This window comes from Neolamprologus brichardi, chromosome 10, assembly GCF_056152115.1.
Source record: "Neolamprologus brichardi isolate AB-2024 chromosome 10, ASM5615211v1, whole genome shotgun sequence".
In the NCBI taxonomy this organism is placed as follows: Eukaryota; Metazoa; Chordata; class Actinopteri; order Cichliformes; family Cichlidae; genus Neolamprologus; species Neolamprologus brichardi.
Window position 1 is genome coordinate 26,105,576 of NC_142113.1, and position 18,576 is coordinate 26,124,151.

At 39.5% G+C, this 18,576-nt stretch overlaps 1 protein-coding gene and 2 non-coding genes across 4 annotated transcripts; 1 reads left to right on the forward strand and 2 right to left on the reverse strand.

The window, feature by feature from the left end:
* Positions 1–369: 369 nt before the first annotated feature.
* On the reverse strand, positions 370–458 carry trnay-gua (transfer RNA tyrosine (anticodon GUA)). Its single transcript is given in 2 exon segments — positions 370–405; positions 422–458. It is a non-coding gene; the product is annotated as a tRNA-Tyr (tRNA).
* Positions 459–1,120: 662 nt separating this feature from the next.
* trnay-gua (transfer RNA tyrosine (anticodon GUA)) lies at positions 1,121–1,209 on the reverse strand. Its single transcript is given in 2 exon segments — positions 1,121–1,156; positions 1,173–1,209. It is a non-coding gene; the product is annotated as a tRNA-Tyr (tRNA).
* Positions 1,210–1,914: 705 nt separating this feature from the next.
* Positions 1,915–17,759, forward strand: ap2b1 (adaptor related protein complex 2 subunit beta 1). Of its 2 annotated transcripts, XM_006785077.3 has the most exons (22): positions 1,915–2,037; positions 4,228–4,281; positions 4,398–4,503; positions 5,365–5,500; positions 5,801–6,046; positions 6,208–6,398; positions 6,549–6,770; positions 7,178–7,298; positions 7,416–7,511; positions 7,619–7,734; positions 7,905–8,070; positions 8,492–8,590; positions 8,832–9,091; positions 10,869–11,061; positions 11,859–11,900; positions 12,817–12,969; positions 13,055–13,200; positions 13,300–13,429; positions 13,793–13,877; positions 14,235–14,321; positions 15,065–15,219; positions 15,814–17,759. In XM_006785077.3, exons 2-22 carry the CDS (start codon positions 4,245–4,247, stop codon positions 15,886–15,888), a joined length of 2,862 nt encoding a protein of 953 aa, XP_006785140.1. In that variant the 5' UTR covers positions 1,915–2,037; positions 4,228–4,244; the 3' UTR covers positions 15,889–17,759. The 2 variants fall into 2 exon arrangements, with proteins under 2 accessions (XP_006785140.1, XP_035761200.1); XM_035905307.2 differs by lacking the exon at positions 11,859–11,900.
* The last annotated feature ends 817 nt before the right edge of the window (positions 17,760–18,576 follow it).

Sequence of the window (18,576 nt, forward strand, 5' to 3'; positions counted from 1 at the left end):
TTTATATCAACTATTACAATTATCTTTAAATACTTAAAAAAACATCTAAATCTTTTTTCTTCATGCACTATATTTTATATTTGGTATATGATATTTAGGGGGATTCATACAGTAGTTTAAAGATGTTCACACAGTCTAGGTTGTATGCAAAAGTAGGTTTGTTTGTTTTTCCACTGAAGCACAGGTTTTGCTTAGTGCAGTTCAGTTAAGATCAGCATCTTAACTGATGCTGAATATAGGATTTCATGCTTTCATTACTCAACCTTAGTTATCTGTAAGGTTTAGATCAGGTGTTGGAAATAAGCAGGACAGCAGCCCTCGAGGCCTGGAGTTTGACACCTGCGCTTGAGATAGTGGAATTGTAAAATCTCCTTCGAGCCGGAGTTGAACCAGCGACCTAAGGATTTCTGTTCCCATACACCTACAGTCCTCCGCTCTACCAACTGAGCTATCGAAGGGATCACATGTGCACTAGCTGGTTTGTTGAACCATCGGATACATGGTACCTAACAGAGTCTGTGTTTTGCAAGAATTCCATGTTGCAAGGACATGGACTTGAACATAACAAAACTGTATCTGTCTGACTCTACATGTTCCTTCATGCCTGAGGCACAAAACATATTTCACATCAACATGAGTTTCCTTCCTTTTTCCAACTCTTGGGCTGCGTTCAGACGCAGGCGAGTACAGGGAGCAATTTTGAGAAATTGATACTAGAGCATAGGACTGTTTTTTTGAATGTCACTTACCTTACTGTTGGTAGATCCAATGCTGTTGGACCATGGGATTGCACCCAACGTTTTCTGTGAAAATTGTCCTAACCTGTCTGGAACATGTCTTATGTTCGCTGTGTGTTACACTGTATGGGCACCCATAGCTACTGACTTAGAAGCCCTCACCTTATCAAGTCAAAGGGAGTACTTGGCCCTACTTTCTGACTGAAAACTAGAGTAAAGTGGGAGGAAACATGTCTTCTTCCAACACACAGAGAAGTCTTTGCTTTTCCAACTGATCAATCAAAGGAGTACAGCGATACTATGAAATGGTAGTAAACGCCATTGCAATTAAGTTTTGTTTTTAGCTGCGTTCAATCAGTACAGACAGAAGGTATTGTAAAATCTCCTCCGAGCCGGAGTTGAACCAGCGACCTAAGGATTCCTGTTCCCATACACCTACAGTCCTCCGCTCTACCAACTGAGCTATCGAAGGGATCACATGTGCACTAGCTGGTTTGATGAACCATCGGATACATGGTACCTAATTGAGTGTGTTTTGCAAGAATTCCATGTTGCAAGGACTTGAACATAACAAAACTGTATCTGTCTGACTCTACATGTTCCTTCATGCCTGAGGCACTGAACGTATTCACATTAACATGAGTATCCTTCCTTTTTCCAACTCTTGGGCTGCGTCCAGACCCAGGGGAGTACTTTACAGCCCCTGATTTGAAACTGCTTTGAAAAAGTCAGGACTGTACAGTGAAGGTGAAACGCTGATGTTATGGAATTCTTTTCCTGGCTGTGAGGACACGGCGAGATCCCTACCAAAAGTTCCCTCCAGTGTTGCATTCATCGTCATAGGAAACCGTGGCGTCATATAGAGCCATTTATTATGTAATGTAAATTTCCCCTTTAAATACAAAAGTTTGCACTTATTTATATTTGCCTGTAAATCCAATTATAAAGAAAATATAAACCATACAGACCGATTTGTACACATGACCTCGAAACCGTGTGGTGTCATTGCCGTTGGTGGTTTCCTGGATTTGCATATACATTTTATATAATACATCATTTATATTCGCAGATCTTAACTATACAAACATCTACTAACAGCCGTTATAAAATCAACCAAATGTGTTCGCTGCAACAACGCATCCTGGTATTCTTTACCTCAGGAGGGAAGTTGTCCAGTTTCCGATGAGTGTGAATGCACCATCGTTATCCTGGTTCTCCATCTTCCTCCAAACAGACGAAGGAGCACCCTGCGTCTGACACCCAGTGGAATATTTTTCTCTTCTCACGTATACTCAGTAAGGTATGGGCGATATTATACAATACGGGACCTTCTTTTAACCTTGCTGTCATTGTGGTGTGATTTTGCATCGACTGTATTTTTGCAGGGCTGCTCATCGTTTAGCTACCGTAAAGGCAGCTCCTGGAAACTGGGCCGCTGCTCACGTTTCTATTTTGACTCCAGATTTAACATAACGAAATCTTGTCATATCGGACTGTAAACCCAGGTTGATGTTAGAAGTTGTCTGCGTTTGGAGTTTGTTGTTAATATTTGTGGTATCGTAGGAGGGAGCGGATGTATTTAGCATTTAGCTAACGCTAGCTAAGTGGAAGTGCTGTGCCTCCCGGTTAATTAAAGCTAACCTGATGTTTGTTGAGAGGTCAAACGTCGTCACACCCAGAAACACAAAGCAGTTAATGTCACAGTTAGATTACAGTAGGTAGGTTCCTCTTCACCATACAGATGAAGAAAATGGTTAATGCCGGCTAAAGTAAAGGTTTAATTGTTTAAGATGTAACGCTAAGTGCGTTTTCTTCAATGTAATAGCATGTTTTGGCTAGGGCTGTACAGATACACAAATGTGTGGTCACAGGTTTACATACAGCCATTATGGACATCGATATCATATGTCTGTGCTTTTAATGATTGCTCCGAACTTCGAATTCTTTTCCAGGTTTACATGATTGTAGAGCTTACATCATTAATAACTCTGCAAAAGTTTGAAATTATGTTGGATTTTCTCTCATCCACACAGATTCAAATATATACATAAACCCCCATTCATATTTGGTTAAGTGTCCCTTAGTAGGTTGCATCTTCCCCAGATGCTTTTGGTAGCGATCAACAAGCTTCAGCCATAATTCTTGACCACTCTTGGTAAATAAATCTACCACCACCGTGCTTTACAGCTGGCACTCTGTTCTTAGATTTGATAGCCCTGCCATCATTCCTCTAAACATATCTCTTGTCACTGTGGTCAGATAGCTCAATCTTTGTCTCATCTGACCATAAAACCTTTCTCCAAAAGGCATTTTGCTTGACTATGTTTCAAATTGCAGTTGAGCTTGAAGCAAGGGAGCAGGTGAAAGAGAGCCTGGAGAGGCGGAGATATGCTCTAGTGGCACTGACAAAAAAGATGGAAGGCCGAGCTGGAGCTGTCAAAGCACAATATGCTTGGACCACACTGGACAGGATTAGAAATAAGTACAGAGGGACAGCACAGGTTGAGTAGTTTGGAGACAAAGTTACAGAGGCAAGGCTGAGATTGTTTGGACATGTGCAGAGGAGGGATAGTGGAAATACCAGACAAACAATGTTGAATAGGAAACTGCCAGACAGGAGGAAAAGAGGAAGACTGCAAAGAAAATAAAAAAATAAAATCCATGCATTTAACAAAGGAGGGCATGCAGAGGATTGGTGTGATAGAGGAGGATGCGAGGGATAGGATGGCAGATGATCCTTTGTGGCGACCCCTAAAGGAATCATCTGAAAGAAGAAGAAAGGGGAATGAATAATAACAAAATCAAAAATTAAACATAATAAAATTGCATTCTGTGCTTCCCTAGTGTGGTGCATTATGATAAAATTAAGTTGCCTATTTCAGAGTTTACTAGAGCTTCATATAGTCTGTAAAACAGTTGGGAGTGTATAATTCAAACATAAATGGTTCTTCTAACCTGTGCCAAACCCAGGATCCTCCATTACAATTCCTGAAAATAAAGCCATATTAATGAATCCAGACTATGCGATTTCAGTGCTCTGTAGTCCACTGGTTGTGTTTAACACCACTCCAGCTAATATTTGGTATTTTGCTTGGGGCTCATAGGCTTTCATTTCCACATCACCATGCAAACCAGTGTCATGAAGCCACTCTATTAGCATTTGCTATACTGCTGTACGGATTTTGCTCAGTTATTTATTGAAAGGGGTGTTCTCCATACTTGTAGTGTAACCTTGTATATTTGTAAGGCAGTTATTCATACATTCATTTAGAAACTAAACACATCAGGTTGGTCTGTCATAGAAGAAACCTGTAACATTTTTAGATTGGTTACTGGCTGTTGCAGTGTACTATGTTGGAGGCAAACCTGATGACTGAATTTCATTGAACTACTTTGTGGCTTGTCACCACGCCACTTAGTCATATGGCAGCCTCACTGAATAATTATGTAAAAAATTTTTTAAATGTATTTATCTATTTCTTTTTTACAGAACTAAGGACCACAGTCATGACGGACTCCAAATATTTTACAACAAACAAAAAAGGTGAGTATGATAGAGAAATTGTTTTTGTTCATTTAGGCATGTTAGAGATTGGAAATTTATGGCAGTGTATATATAAACAGTACTGCTGTCAACTCTTCATCTGATTCATCTTTCAGGGGAGATCTTTGAACTGAAGGCAGAGCTGAACAATGAGAAGAAGGAGAAGAGGAAAGAGGCAGTGAAGAAGGTCATTGCTGCCATGACTGTTGGCAAAGATGTCAGGTACACTGTATTTATGACATGCGCCACACAGGTCTATAATTATAACAGTGTGATAAGATAAGCAAATCAAAGTGACGTGGCTTCTGTGATTTCTCAGTTGCATTATGTGTTGGCACCAATTATCTTAAACAAGAAGAAAATTGTGTTGTGCTCACTGACCAACAGACAATTGGATTAAAGTCCTTCACTCTCCTAAGTAATTCAGCTGCTGATATTTAACTCTGAGTTTTGCTTTTGGAAAGCTGATTAGTCTCATCCTCAGTAGACTGATGTGTGGTCATTGTTTCTGGCTCTGCTTTTGTTTCCGCTGCTCTCTGCCAACTCCCAGGATATGTTCCTGGAACTGTCAGTGCTGCTAAGAGAGTAATAGTAAATAAAAGTCTCAGTATTGTTCAGGGGGCTCACTGCTTTGCTATTGATTGCCATCGGTCAAGGAAATCAGTCATTGCAAATGAAGAGAACACAGTAGCAGAGATTAAAAAATAGGAGAGAGCAGTTGCTAAGGTACTTGGAACTCTGGCCATTTTCACTCTTTTTATATATCTGACTAGTAGCCTCAGAAATCAGGGGGTAAAAGTGTGAATGAAAGGACGTTTTTACTACTTTCAGGCTATTCAGACATCATTATTGGACTTTTGGGATGATCACTTTGCACACATTGTTTTTTCACAGTGTGCTAAAGCTTTACAGACATTAAGTAGTCATACTACAGTTGTATGATATGTCCGTTAAGCCGATTTGTACTGATGTGAGTTCAGCACAGTTACTCATGCAGTAAATTCACAGCTAGTGTGAGAGAACATGACAGTGTCGCAGCATTGTCTGGTACTCATTTTTGAAGTCAATTTGCTTTGCTCTCAGTTCTTTGTTCCCAGATGTAGTCAACTGCATGCAGACTGACAACCTGGAGCTGAAGAAGTTGGTGTACCTCTACTTGATGAACTACGCCAAGAGCCAGCCTGATATGGCTATAATGGCCGTTAACAGCTTCGTCAAGGCAAGACAGAGAATGAACTGTTGATTAACGGCATCCTGCACTAATCTGCACTAAGGCAGTTAAATCTAAAAATACTTTTTATTGCTTTCCTGCTACCATACTTTGCCCATGCTGTTTCACAGGATCGATCCATGGGTTTCTTACATGCCAATAGGGATTAAGATTTTTGTACAGTTTTCAGATGTGTCTTGCACACAAGCTCATGATTTGCTCCAAATTACAAAGTGAGTTCATTTTTTAACTTTGACGCCCATTGTACCTATGTAAAATCTTTCTTTGCCTATTCCTCCTATTCCTTAGGACTGTGAGGACCCCAATCCTCTGATCAGGGCTCTTGCCGTCCGCACCATGGGTTGCATTCGGGTGGACAAGATCACAGAGTACTTGTGTGAGCCACTGAGAAAGTGCTTGAAGGATGAGGACCCATATGTGAGGAAGACTGCAGCTGTTTGTGTAGCTAAACTTCATGACATCAATGCCCAGATGGTGGAAGACCAGGGCTTCCTGGACTCCCTGAGAGATCTTATTGCTGACTCCAATCCCATGGTAGGTCTCAGTACTTTACACCTCTATCTGTATCTTTTCCAAAGTTGCGTTAGTGCTTTAAAATGCTGTTAGTTTCCTTTGGATTACTATTAAAGAATAATTAAGTTAATATAGAGTTAATTATTGTTGAAATCATTATTGTTTCATATCTTGCGTTCTAGGTTGTGGCCAATGCAGTTGCTGCGTTATCAGAGATCAGTGAGTCTCACCCCAACAGCAACCTGCTGGACCTCAATCCACAGAATATCAACAAGCTGCTAACAGCCCTCAACGAGTGCACAGAGTGGGGACAGACCTTCATCCTGGACTGCCTGTCCAACTACAACCCCAAAGATGAGCGTGAGGCTCAAAGGTAGCAGTCCTGTCCACTTTTACTTAAAACTACACCATTTGTGATATTAACTAGAGTTACAAAAATCCTTTTAAGACCAGAGATAAGCCCAACATTATCACTACATGACACCACTGAAAATGATGGGATTTCTGCTTCTTCTCCTCAAAGCATCTGTGAGCGTGTCACCCCCCGGCTGTCTCATGCCAACTCAGCGGTGGTGCTGTCAGCTGTGAAGGTACTGATGAAGTTCTTGGAGCTGCTGCCCAAGGATTCTGACTACTACAACACTTTGCTGAAGAAGTTATCTCCCCCACTGGTCACCTTGCTCTCCGGGGAGCCAGAGGTCCAGTATGTGGCTCTGAGGAACATCAACCTCATCGTCCAGAAGAGGTATATTGTCAGAAAGGACAGAGAAAGGTTCAAGTTGAGCTGCTGGGTTTAATATTAACTCTAAAAACATTTTTAATCTATAGATTTAGAAATTTGGTTATTTTCTTATTGTAATTTCTTCATATTTTACTGTGTTTGTTTGTTTACACACTCTTATGACAAGCAATTGGAAGCTGGGAAAGACAGATTTCTATTTTTTGTGTGTACACACTGAACTGAACCTTAGCACACACACAGGATAAACCTTCTTGTCTAGCAGCTTAAGGGCTATAGCAGCCTACATTACTCTATGACTGACACTTACATGCTTAGTTACCTGCAACTTAAAAAGCATTAAATCCCTTTGTGGGATTTTTCTTTTGGACTAGGTGCCACACTATAATGTGTCATGTATTGATTTTGTGCAGGCCTGAGATCCTGAAGCAGGAGATCAAGGTGTTCTTTGTCAAATACAATGACCCCATCTATGTGAAACTGGAGAAACTGGACATCATGATCCGTTTGGCTTCTCAGGCCAACATTGCCCAGGTACTTCACAGAAAACAAGACTAAAAGTATATTGTAGCAATTAATTGTTCGAAAATCTTTAACATTATTTATAGAAAGTAGTTTTAAAATGATTCACTTCTGTTCTGTGATTTGCAGGTTTTGGCTGAATTGAAGGAGTATGCCACAGAGGTAGATGTGGACTTTGTGCGTAAAGCTGTACGAGCCATCGGACGCTGTGCCATCAAAGTTGAGGTGAGAATTATGGGCCCACTGAGCTAAAATAATGATGTGTCATTAGAAATTTAAAACTCTTTTCTGGTAGTAAAGGTGACAGATGTTTCTGTCCTGTTTCCCTTCAGCAATCGGCAGAGCGCTGTGTCAGCACTCTGCTGGACCTGATCCAGACTAAGGTCAACTATGTGGTTCAGGAGGCTATTGTGGTCATCAGGGACATCTTCCGCAAGTACCCCAACAAGTAGGTTTCTCATTGAATGCGTGAAAAGTGTTTATCAAGTAACTATCCAGTGCTCTATATAAACCTTTTTTAAAAATTGATGGACTGTGTAGCTCACATGTGTACATGTCATTTCATGTGATGTGTAGTGTGTAGTCCGATTCTGACCTTAGAGATATGGTGTTCTTTAGGTATGAAAGCATCATTGCCACACTCTGTGAGAACCTGGATTCCCTGGATGAGCCTGACGCTCGAGCTGCCATGATCTGGATTGTTGGCGAGTATGCTGAGCGGATTGACAACGCTGATGAGTTGCTGGAGAGCTTTCTTGAGGGCTTCCATGATGAGAGCACTCAGGTAAGTTTATTTAAAAAAAAAATACACATGTAAGATAAAATACACGGATTACGATACAATATACGAGAGCAGCATTACATATTTCAGAAAGGCTAGTCTTACTTACAAAAAAACATTGAGTTGAATTTTAACAGTTTATCTAGAATAATAAAATGTTTTCATGTATTTTTTTATTTTGACTTTTTTAACAATGTCAACAATGTTCCTATGATTTGTAATTATATTGTGTATTGTTATGAATTAAATAAGAAAGGTTTCAATAATCTTATGTTTCTGTAAATATCTATGTGTTTTAGTCGGGGATCGACTGTTTCAAATATTTTTTGACCTACCATAGCTTTGATGAGGGGTTAGACTTTTAAAGGCATTGCATATAAAACACAGCCATATTGCAATGGTGTGTGTGTGCTCGGACTTGCAGGTCCAGCTTACTCTGTTGACCGCCATTGTCAAGCTGTTCCTTAAGAAGCCATCAGAGACTCAGGAGCTGGTGCAGCAAGTCCTCAGCTTGGCCACTCAAGTGAGTCGTATATTTCATTCTGAAGAAGCTTTGCATGATTTTGATGACTTGTTCGGTTTCCCTCTCTCTCTGAGAAGTGTTTCTTTCTCTAACATATATGAAAGTATTATTCTCAGATATGTAGCTTTCTTAGCTGCCACTTTTGTAACGACTTGTGAAACTGTGGTCCTCACAATCTTCTAGTATGTGATTTCTGCCTATGTTGAGTATAACTTACACAACATGTTGACCTCCTATGCAGGACTCTGACAACCCTGACCTGCGTGACAGAGGCTACATTTATTGGCGCCTGTTGTCCACTGACCCCGTAACCGCTAAAGAGGTGGTGTTGTCAGAGAAACCCCTAATCTCAGAGGAGACCGACCTAATAGAGCCCACCCTACTGGATGAGCTTATATGCCACATTGGTTCTCTGGCCTCTGTGTATCACAAGCCCCCCAGCGCCTTTGTGGAGGGAAGCCATGGAATCCACCGGAAGCACCTTCCTGTTCAGCACAGCAGGTCAGACACTGTTTTTAGTGCCATACCAGTTCTACACAATGTCACGTCAGCTGTTTTTACCAGCTGTTGTTCTGGGTGCAGGACGCCATCATGCAAAACTTTTAGTGCTTTCACTACTAGTCCATTGTACTAATACATAGAGCTCATACTTTAATATATGGCTTTTTGAACATGATGGCCTGAAAGATCAGTGTAATAAAACGGTTGAATTTTTGAAATTCTTGAAAGGAGCTTAACTTTAATAATCACACTGGCGTAAACTGATTATATTCAGATATTTCATATTGGTCGCACTTTGCTTTGCTTCCATTTTCCATATATAAGAGGAAGTATTTATCCCTTCAGTAGTTCAGTTCTGTTGCATGGCAAATTTGCAAATTGGCCAGGAAGGTCAGTTCATGAAAATGTGTCTATGTCGAAATTGTGAGATAAAATCACACAACCTGTTATTGTTGAGGAGTAGATTTTGCTTGATCCCTGGTGTTTATAAGCAGAAACACTATAGTGGCTATCGTTGTACTTGTACCACTTCATAATTTCCAGGAATGTGGCCATGTTGATCTGTTTGACAACAAGCAGCTGAGTCTAAAGTCTAAACTGTTAAAATTAGTGCTACTTTAAAAAAAAGTAATTGGTTTGAGTGGTTTGATGTTTTTTCCACATAAAAAATTAAGATAAAGACAGAGTTTCTTTATTCATCCAGCAGTTTAAAATGCAGTCTTCTGGTCTCAAAGCATTTGGTTTGGTATCAAGAAAATGTTGGATAATACTTATTAATGTGATATTGTGTATTGTATATGTGAGCTGAGAACTCTTCAATTTGTTAATCATAGCTCAGTTTATGCTTTACACTAGTTTCGAAAACAGGACATTGCCCAACTCTTAAGATATTGCCTCATGCCCCAATGATGTTGAAGAGTCAGGCAAAATCTTGTGTGAAAGAAGAATCTACAACAGGAAGTTGAGGACTTTTAGATGAATTTCCGTTGAAGTGGATGTACTGTATTTATCCCAGTTTAATAAGGAAATGTATTTACATAATGGAAACAAGTTTTATGATATAAAAAAATTGACATTTCTGTTTATTCCTCTTTTAAACTCACTACGTCCAACACAGTGCTGTAGCACAAGGCCCTGTCTAGCAGTGTGCTTGTTTGCTGCCAGTTTAGCTCACAAGGTGAGATGGAAATCTCATGCAGCAGTCTGGACCCAATGGCCCTTTACTGCTCATCTTTGCCCACCTGCCTTCTTGTCTACTCTCCAGTAAATCTACTAAATGCAATAAAAACCTCCCCCAAATATAATGTTTAACCTCCTAGGACCTGGCGTCCACATATGTGGACATCACATTTTGGGTTATTTCGACCAAAATACTTAATTTTGCTCTACAAGGGACTGACATCCACCTACGAGGACATTATACTGCCACTGTTCTATCAAAAATATAAACGAATATCCTCATATGTGGCTCTCATTTTTCTTAAAAACAAAAATCCGATAAAAAAAAACAAAAACAACAATAACTGGTAATTCTTTGTTTTTACATTCATTGGGTCCCAATATGCCCAAATATCAAAGTTAAATTAAAAATGTATGCCATGGAAGAGCTCAGGTCTTAGGAGGTTAAAGAAAGTTGTTGCCGTGCTTCATAACTAAAGATTCTACTATTTTGCATTCTTTCATAATTTTCCAGTGATCTGTGATACTTTTGGAGCTCTTAGGATTTGAGTTTCCAAGTACATTTCATTTACCAGTCTACTGTTTTGCCTTACGACAGCATCGACACAGGTGAGAGCCCAGTGAGCGGTGGGCCAGCAGCAGCCATGGACCAGCCACATGTCATTCCCAGTCAGGGTGACCTGTTGGGTGATCTGCTGAACCTGGACCTGGGTCCTCCAGTCAATGTGCCCCAGGTCTCCTCCATGCAGATGGGTGCGGTGGACCTTCTGGGAGGAGGCCTTGACAGTTTGGTGAGCATGAGCATATTTATGCACACTTACTTTACTAAATTTGGGTAAAGATCCACTGAGCGATTGCACTTTATTGTCATTGCAGCAATGGGTCTTACGTGTTTGGCACATTGTATGGAATAATAATAGACGTTTATAGTGTATTCAAGCTTTGACTCCCATTAGATCCTTCTATAGTTTACCAGTGGTGGTTACGTGATGCTACCTGGTGGTTATTACCATTCATTTTAATGACTCTGCCATCACATTAAGGAGGAAAGAGGCTGTGCAGGCAGTTGTAAAACATCTGGAAAGCTGAAATTTTCCCAAAAGAAATGGGTATATGATGAAAAGTTAGTTTTTCTTTGTTCCTCCTTGAGATTGTTATAGTTGAAGAAGACCTGTTCAGATCTTGTACCTGCTGACACCATTTTCTTTTCTACTGGGTTTTATGTGTTCATGCAAGTGTGCTTGTGACAAAAAGTAACTGTTATGCTCATATGCTGTATCTTGCTGTAACACAAATTTAAAATGTTTTAATACCGTAACATTGGCTCATAAACATGTTACTAGGTATTTGTCTTCTATTACCACTTCTCCGAGCTGCTGGAATATCTGGATTTCTTCATAATCTCCTTGCAGAGTGATTTTTTTTTTTAATGTCTAACCTACAATGCAGAGATTAATATTTCCCAGAAAGTGAGGGCTCCTCTTGATGGGTTATGGTTGCTAAGAAAGTCTCTGTCTCTGTCTTTGTGTCTTTGGTCTGTCGGTAATGTTTGGATGCTGTCTTTGGTGGCCTCTCCTCTCTCCTGTAGCTGGGGGGAGACCTGGGCGGAGGTGTTGGGGGAAGTCCAGCAGTAAGTCAAGCCCTTCTGTTTGGCCGTCTGCATGCTGCATGCTTCCTGAATTTAACCCACCACACTCGTCTTACTCACGCATTTTTCAACAAGATGACCACATGGATGTTTTGAATGTTTTTGCCCATTTAAGTCTTTGATGGGACACACAGAGGCATACAGGGGCAAACTGAAAGCCCTCTCCTTCCCTCAGACATCAGGATGAATACATCACTTAGTTCTCTTTCTCACTTCCTATTAAGACCTTTCTTAAATATTCATAGTGTGGGAATGCAGTAGACATTATATTTATGGTCATTTTTGGGGGTGGGGGGTGGTGGTGACATGGCCACTGACACCATTTATAGGCTTTAAAGAAAGGAAGAGGTCATAATTCTGTAGTAATGAGGACACAACAGATTATGAAAATAGTAGATTTTCATATTTTCCATCAATATCAATTTCAATATATCATAATTTTTTCCATCAATTTGAACATATAAAAATATACACAGAACTGATATATTTGTTTATGCCCTCTTTTCCATACTCTTGTATGATTTTATACATTGTAAGAGGCTTAGTTAATATGATGTTAATTTGGACTTCTAAAGTATTTTTTTATATATATATATAACAAATGGGCCCAAACAGGCAAAACAAAATTTTTACTCTTTTAAATTAATCTCACATTTGATTTTTTTGATTTGGCTAATCGTGATTTTGATGTGATTGAAATCTTGTTTTTGTTTTTTTCTTCATAATCACAAAGACCTAAATCAGTTGCTTCTTCCGTTGTTCTGGTCTAAAATTTTATTTTCTGTGTGACCCGTTTAGTAGATTTTAGTAAATTTCTCAAGTCTTCTGCGATACTTCATAAAATTATACTTTATTAGATTGTGTTTTGTGTGTGTTTTTGTTGTGATTTTTGTTGCAGGTGGGACAAAATTTTATCCCGTCATCAGTCCCCAACACTTTTGCTCCTTCACCTACACCTGCACCTCCTGCCACCAGCAGTGGCCTCAACGACTTATTTGAGCTTTCCACAGGCATGGCCATCACCACAGGAGGCTATGCAGTCCCCAAAGCAGTGAGTTCACGCAACTTTTTCCTGGAAGGTGTAATGTAAGTAAAACACTGTCTGTGTTATTGACTGCAGTTGTACTTTTTACCAGGTATGGCTTCCTGCAGTGAAAGCTAAAGGGCTCGAGATCTCTGGAACATTCTCTCGCCGCCAGGGTCACATGTACATGGACATGACTTTCACCAACAAAGCCCTACAACACATGACCGACTTTGCTATCCAGTTTAACAAGAACAGGTCAGTGATCTGACTCAACAGGAATGTCGTGTCATTGCTTATTGCACTCTTTCAGAAACGTTTTAAAACTAACTTTAATATTAATATATGTTTCTGCAGTTTTGGGGTGATCCCCACCAGTCCTCTGCCCGTTCATACTCCACTGATGCCCAATCAGAGTATTGAGATCTCTTTGCCTCTTAACACAATTGGGCCAGTTATGAAGATGGACCCTCTCAATAATCTTCAGGTACAGCAGCACACAGTGGCCACACATTTTATCAGCAGTGGAACACATTTAAAGACCTGGCCAGGGACAGGTGTCTTGCTCTTTCTGTCTCTCTGAAATGTGTGTTTTGTTTTGTTTGTTTGTTTTTAATTATTATTTAGTGTGACATGGCCATTAGTTCAGAAATAATTTCTTAGCGTCTTGCAAAAAATGAAAATTCCAGTACAAGAATTGGAAACTGAGAAAAACAGCTAGCCCTCATAAAATATATTTAGGAAACTGATGTTTAGTTTACAGTTTTATCCTGATTAAATGCAAATGTTGGTATATTGCTTGTTATACTCAAGATGTCGAACTCACCATGTTCTCTTGTCTTTCCTATAGGTGGCTGTAAAGAACAGCATTGATGTGTTCTACTTCAGCGTACTCATCCCTCTCAATGTATTCTTTGTTGAGGATGGAAAAATGGGTAAAATTCTTAAAACCTTTTAAAACAGCAACACCAGTGTGGTACTATTCCTTAAATGGCTAATTATATTCCTCACAGCTATTGAAGCTTGACAAACATTGCTGTTACTTGGGAAATGTATATTCAGTCTGCTTTTGGGCTGTAAAAGTATGTTATAGGCAACTGAAACCTACCTTATTGTGAAGTGTAATTTCTATAGAAGAAAATAATTCCTTCATCCCTAATAATAGATCTGAATAGAATCAAACAAAAAACAGTAAATCGTTTAAAGGGCTTTGAATTTTCAATGTCAGTGGTTTGAAACATCCAACACTTTCTACATCACCGCTGTCGGATATTTTGTTTTTTCTTCTTCAGAGCGACAGGTGTTCCTGGCTACTTGGAAAGACATCCCCAATGAGAATGAGCTACAGTATCAGATAAAGGACTGCCACCTTAATGCAGGTAGACAAATTTGTCAAAAATCTCATGAGCATGTTAAATTATTTTTACCTGCTTGTTTATTGTTTTCTTTGGCTCTATACTTCTTTATTTGGTAGTTTCTCTAACATATCAAAATATTAGACAATGCTTTTACTCGTGCAAAATATGGCGCATGGCACAATGATGCATTTTTCAAGTAGTTGTTCTTTGTTTCAATGATTGAATACAATTTAAGCTAACCATATCATCAGCGTGGTTGCATTAAATATATAGATGACTGATTAACACATTCTCAGCTCAGTATTTAAAAACCTCTGTTATTTTTAAAACATCAAAAATACTCCAACTTATCCAAAAAGCCTTATTTCTCTCTGTTTTCTTTCTCCACCCGCATGCTTATCTTTGGATACTCTTTCTTTTTAACCAATGCTGAACATCTCCTTTCCTTTAAAGAAGTTCACAATATTTTTGCCACTATAATCCTAGCATTCTGATAGCTAAAAGTTGACCAAAGCAGCACTACTTTCAGAATATCTGTCCAGCTTTACTGACATCTGAAGGTTGAAGTTGATTAAAATCCTCACAAACCTAGTTTACCCTTTGCCAGTAGTGGACTTTGTATTAGCTCATGCATACATTAGTGTGAGTTCCTTTAAGTGATTATGGTTCCAGTAGTGATAGCACCCTCTTGTGTGTGTTTTGATGTGGCTTCTGAAATGTGAGTGAGGTGTAATCATAATCTGAGAAACCTTCCGGTCTTGCAGACACAGTTTCAGGGAAGCTGCAGAATAACAATATCTACACCATTGCCAAGAGAAATGTAGAAGGCCAAGACATGCTGTACCAGTCACTGAAGCTAACCAATGGCATCTGGATCCTGGCTGAGCTCCGCATTCAACCTGGCAACCCCAACTACACGGTATAGCATCACAAGATTTACATTTTGACACGCTGTTCTGGGTTTTAAAAAGTAATGAGGAAAGTTTCACCTTTGCTTACAAAGATTTTCTTGTTTTAGCTGACCACCAGTTAAAAGTTTAAAGTAACTATAAATACAGTGAAAATCAGTAAGTCATGGTATAGAAGATAGTGAATCCAGAAAATAACCAGTATTTATTTATTTTTTTAACTTGTACTACTAAAGCAGCCAATGATTTTCAAATAATGACCGGTTATTTGTGTTAATGAGCTGATCATTTCAGTTGTGGACAAAAAGTGAGAATGCTGTAATAAAATGGTAAGGGAATACAAGTATACAGCACTACCCTACTTCAGTAGGGGAAGCACGCTACAATACTCATACAAGATCCTGACCCACATGTTAGCCTTCCTTGTACACAGCACAAATCCTCAAAGTAAAATGGGAAAAGCACTGTCAGTAACATCCCTCGTTCCAGTTTTACTCCTTTATTCCTCAGCTGGTCAGTATAAGCAGCGTAAACAGAGCTGTAATTGAGCATCTTTATAAATGTGTGAGTGAGTACATTTATAATTGCTCTCCTTTTGTCCACAGCTCTCTCTGAAGTGTCGGGCTCCAGAAGTGTCTCAGTACGTCTACCAGATGTACGATTCTGTGCTGAAGAATTGACGCACTTCACCACTTGCCGACTCTGCTTCACCCTGACAACAAACCGCAGTGTTTTTTTGTTTTTGTTTTTGTTTTGTTTTTTTGTATGTGCAGCTGACTGCCAAAACAAGAGAATCCAAACAGTAAAAGATGGATAGTAAGCAATTTTGGAGGTTGTGTTTTTCCTCGAAGTGATCAACAGGGTAAATGTGAGATGAGACAAAGGGTATTGGGAGTGATTATCAAGCGTGCTGTTGACATTTCCTTTATTTTGGCAGTTGAAAGCATCATTAAAATCCTCTTAATTCTACCCCCTATTTTTACGTCTCAGTGAAAACCATTCCATCCTTAACATTACGTCTTATTGTTGTGAAGATGTGATTAATGATGAAATTGTCCTGAGTGGGGACTTGCTTTGTTCAGCTCACACTTCTTTTAATTTAGATCCACTTTTGACGCTTTCTTTGCTTCAGTTGTACCTCCAGAGTCACAGCAGTATTCTGTTGTTTTGAGACCAGAAACGTCTGTCTGACTGCTTCTGCCACATCTGGTGGGATCACTTACAATTTGTGCAATTTGTTTAGAAACAAATGTCAACTTTTCTCCCCTTACTGTGAAGCATTGTACACTTAATGAGAAACTTAGCGATAAGTTAGCAACCCTATAATTGAAAAATCCAGGCATTTCATTGTTTCCTTATGCCGTTTATGGTCTTTCTGGCAGAGACGTTTACAGCCATCCGGTCTTCACAAAGCTCTAAATCCTTTTAATGACACTCCACCTTCTCCTTTTCTTGTTAAATCGTTCGTAAGCAGTTTGCTGTGCTGGTTCTGATATTAAATGACTTCAATATAACATTTTATGAAGTGCTCTTCAAAAATTAAATCCATAAGCAAAGGAAAAGTTACGCTGTTTAGAGTCTTCTGATGAGCAAGTGGCATAAAGGACATTGATGGGTTTAAATTCTTAAAGTTTTACAACCACTACACAAGCCACAGCAGCCAATTTTGTGTTCACACTCCAGTGCCACTCTGTTTCCGGTTATTTGCTTGACATGATTTTTTTTTCTTCTCCTCTTCCTCCTTTCTGAAACGGTCCCATTTACTGCAGCCACACGTTTCACAACTATATTTTCATTCCTATTTATTGTGCATCTACCTCTGTGTGTTTTCTTTTCACAGGTGTTATTGTTGCATTAGTTTCATTTCCTTGATGTGCTTTACATGTCATTTGAATGCCAGTGTTTTTATTTTTTATTTTCTTGGGGGGATTTTCATGTAATGCTAAACTGTGGGAAATCCGCCAAATCAGACTCACAGGACCACACATTTACAAAATGAATTGCCAAGTTTATTTTTATTACTCTCAAAAGAATCCTTATAAAGTTGGCATAGTGTGAGCTATATGAACATTAGAGTACATATACCCAAACCCCCAGAGTTGTACTGTAGGCCAGTAATGGTGTAGTAAGAAAATGTTTAGTAACTATGTATAAAAATGAAGCGAAAATGCTTTCTCCCTATCCCAGTGTGTCAGTTGTGTTGGTGACGTACATGAGATGAGAACATTAATGTGCCTGCATGAGCTCGCTGTCATTTTACCCTTTCTTAATTTCAGCTGTGGATTTCCTCAAGTCTGAAATTCTGCTCCTAACCTACGTTTCATTGTAGATCCCATTAGTTTTTTGTTTATTTGTTTGTTTTTTCTAAACACAGCATCGTCTTAAACACACTCCTGCAAATAGAAATGTTTCCAGCAGCACAGAATGTGGGCCGAGGTCGGTCACGGCATCTTATGAAATGGAAAAGTTTGTGTCATTGCTGTAAGCTTGTTGTAAATGATTTGTTACTGTCACAGTACCACATCTTGTGTCAATAAATCGTCAAACCCTTGGTGGTGGTGCATGGTTGTTTTTTTTATTTTTATTTGTGTGTTTTGTAAGTCATATGCAGCAGAGCAGACCTGAGACAGGGGGTGACTGGTACAGAGGACTGCAGGTGGAAGATAAAGGGTATCCTTTCGTTACCTTTCATCTCCATGTTGAGGGAGTTGCCTTGGCTTTCTGTTTGTCAGAAACATGAGAGCAAAGAGGGCTGCAGCTCTACTGTGCTGTGGATTCTTGCTCAATGCTAAGAGACTTAATCACACTCAAAAGTCTCCCAGAATTAAATAGTTGCCCCAAAAGTACACTATTATTAACCTTTGCCTACATGACCGGTTGCAGCAGATATCCGCCCCTCCGTCAGCCTTCCTGGTAAAAGGAAGTTTTTCCTTCCCACTGTCGCCAAAGGCTTTCTCATATGGGGTCATATGATTGTTGGCTTTTTCTCTACCTATTATTCTTTGATTTGCTGTACAATATAAAATGCCTTCAGGCAACTGTTGTTGGGATTTGGGGCTATTTAAATAAAGTTGAATTTAATTAAATTCACCTTGGAAATATCAAAACAGCTTCCTGTACTCCCTTTGACTTAAGGTTCTAATTCAGTAGCTATAGGTGCCCATACAGTGTAACACACAGCGAACATAAGACATGTTCCAGACAGGTTAGGACAATTTTCACAGAAAACGTTGGGTGCAATCCCATGGTCCAACAGCGTTGGATCTACCAACAGTAAGGTAAGTGACATTCAAAAAAACAGTCCTATGCTCTTGTATCAATTTCTCAAAATTGCTCCCTGTACTCCCCTGCGTCTGAACGCAGCCCAA

Coding starts and splice junctions, on each gene's coding strand:
- ap2b1 (XM_006785077.3), top strand. CDS start 4,245: ATGACGGACTCCAAATATTTTACAACAAACAAAAAAG. Junction 6,047..6,207: donor TTGCTGACTCCAATCCCATG/GTAGGTCTCAGT, acceptor CTTGCGTTCTAG/GTTGTGGCCAATGCAGTTGC. Junction 15,220..15,813: donor CTGGCAACCCCAACTACACG/GTATAGCATCAC, acceptor TTTTGTCCACAG/CTCTCTCTGAAGTGTCGGGC.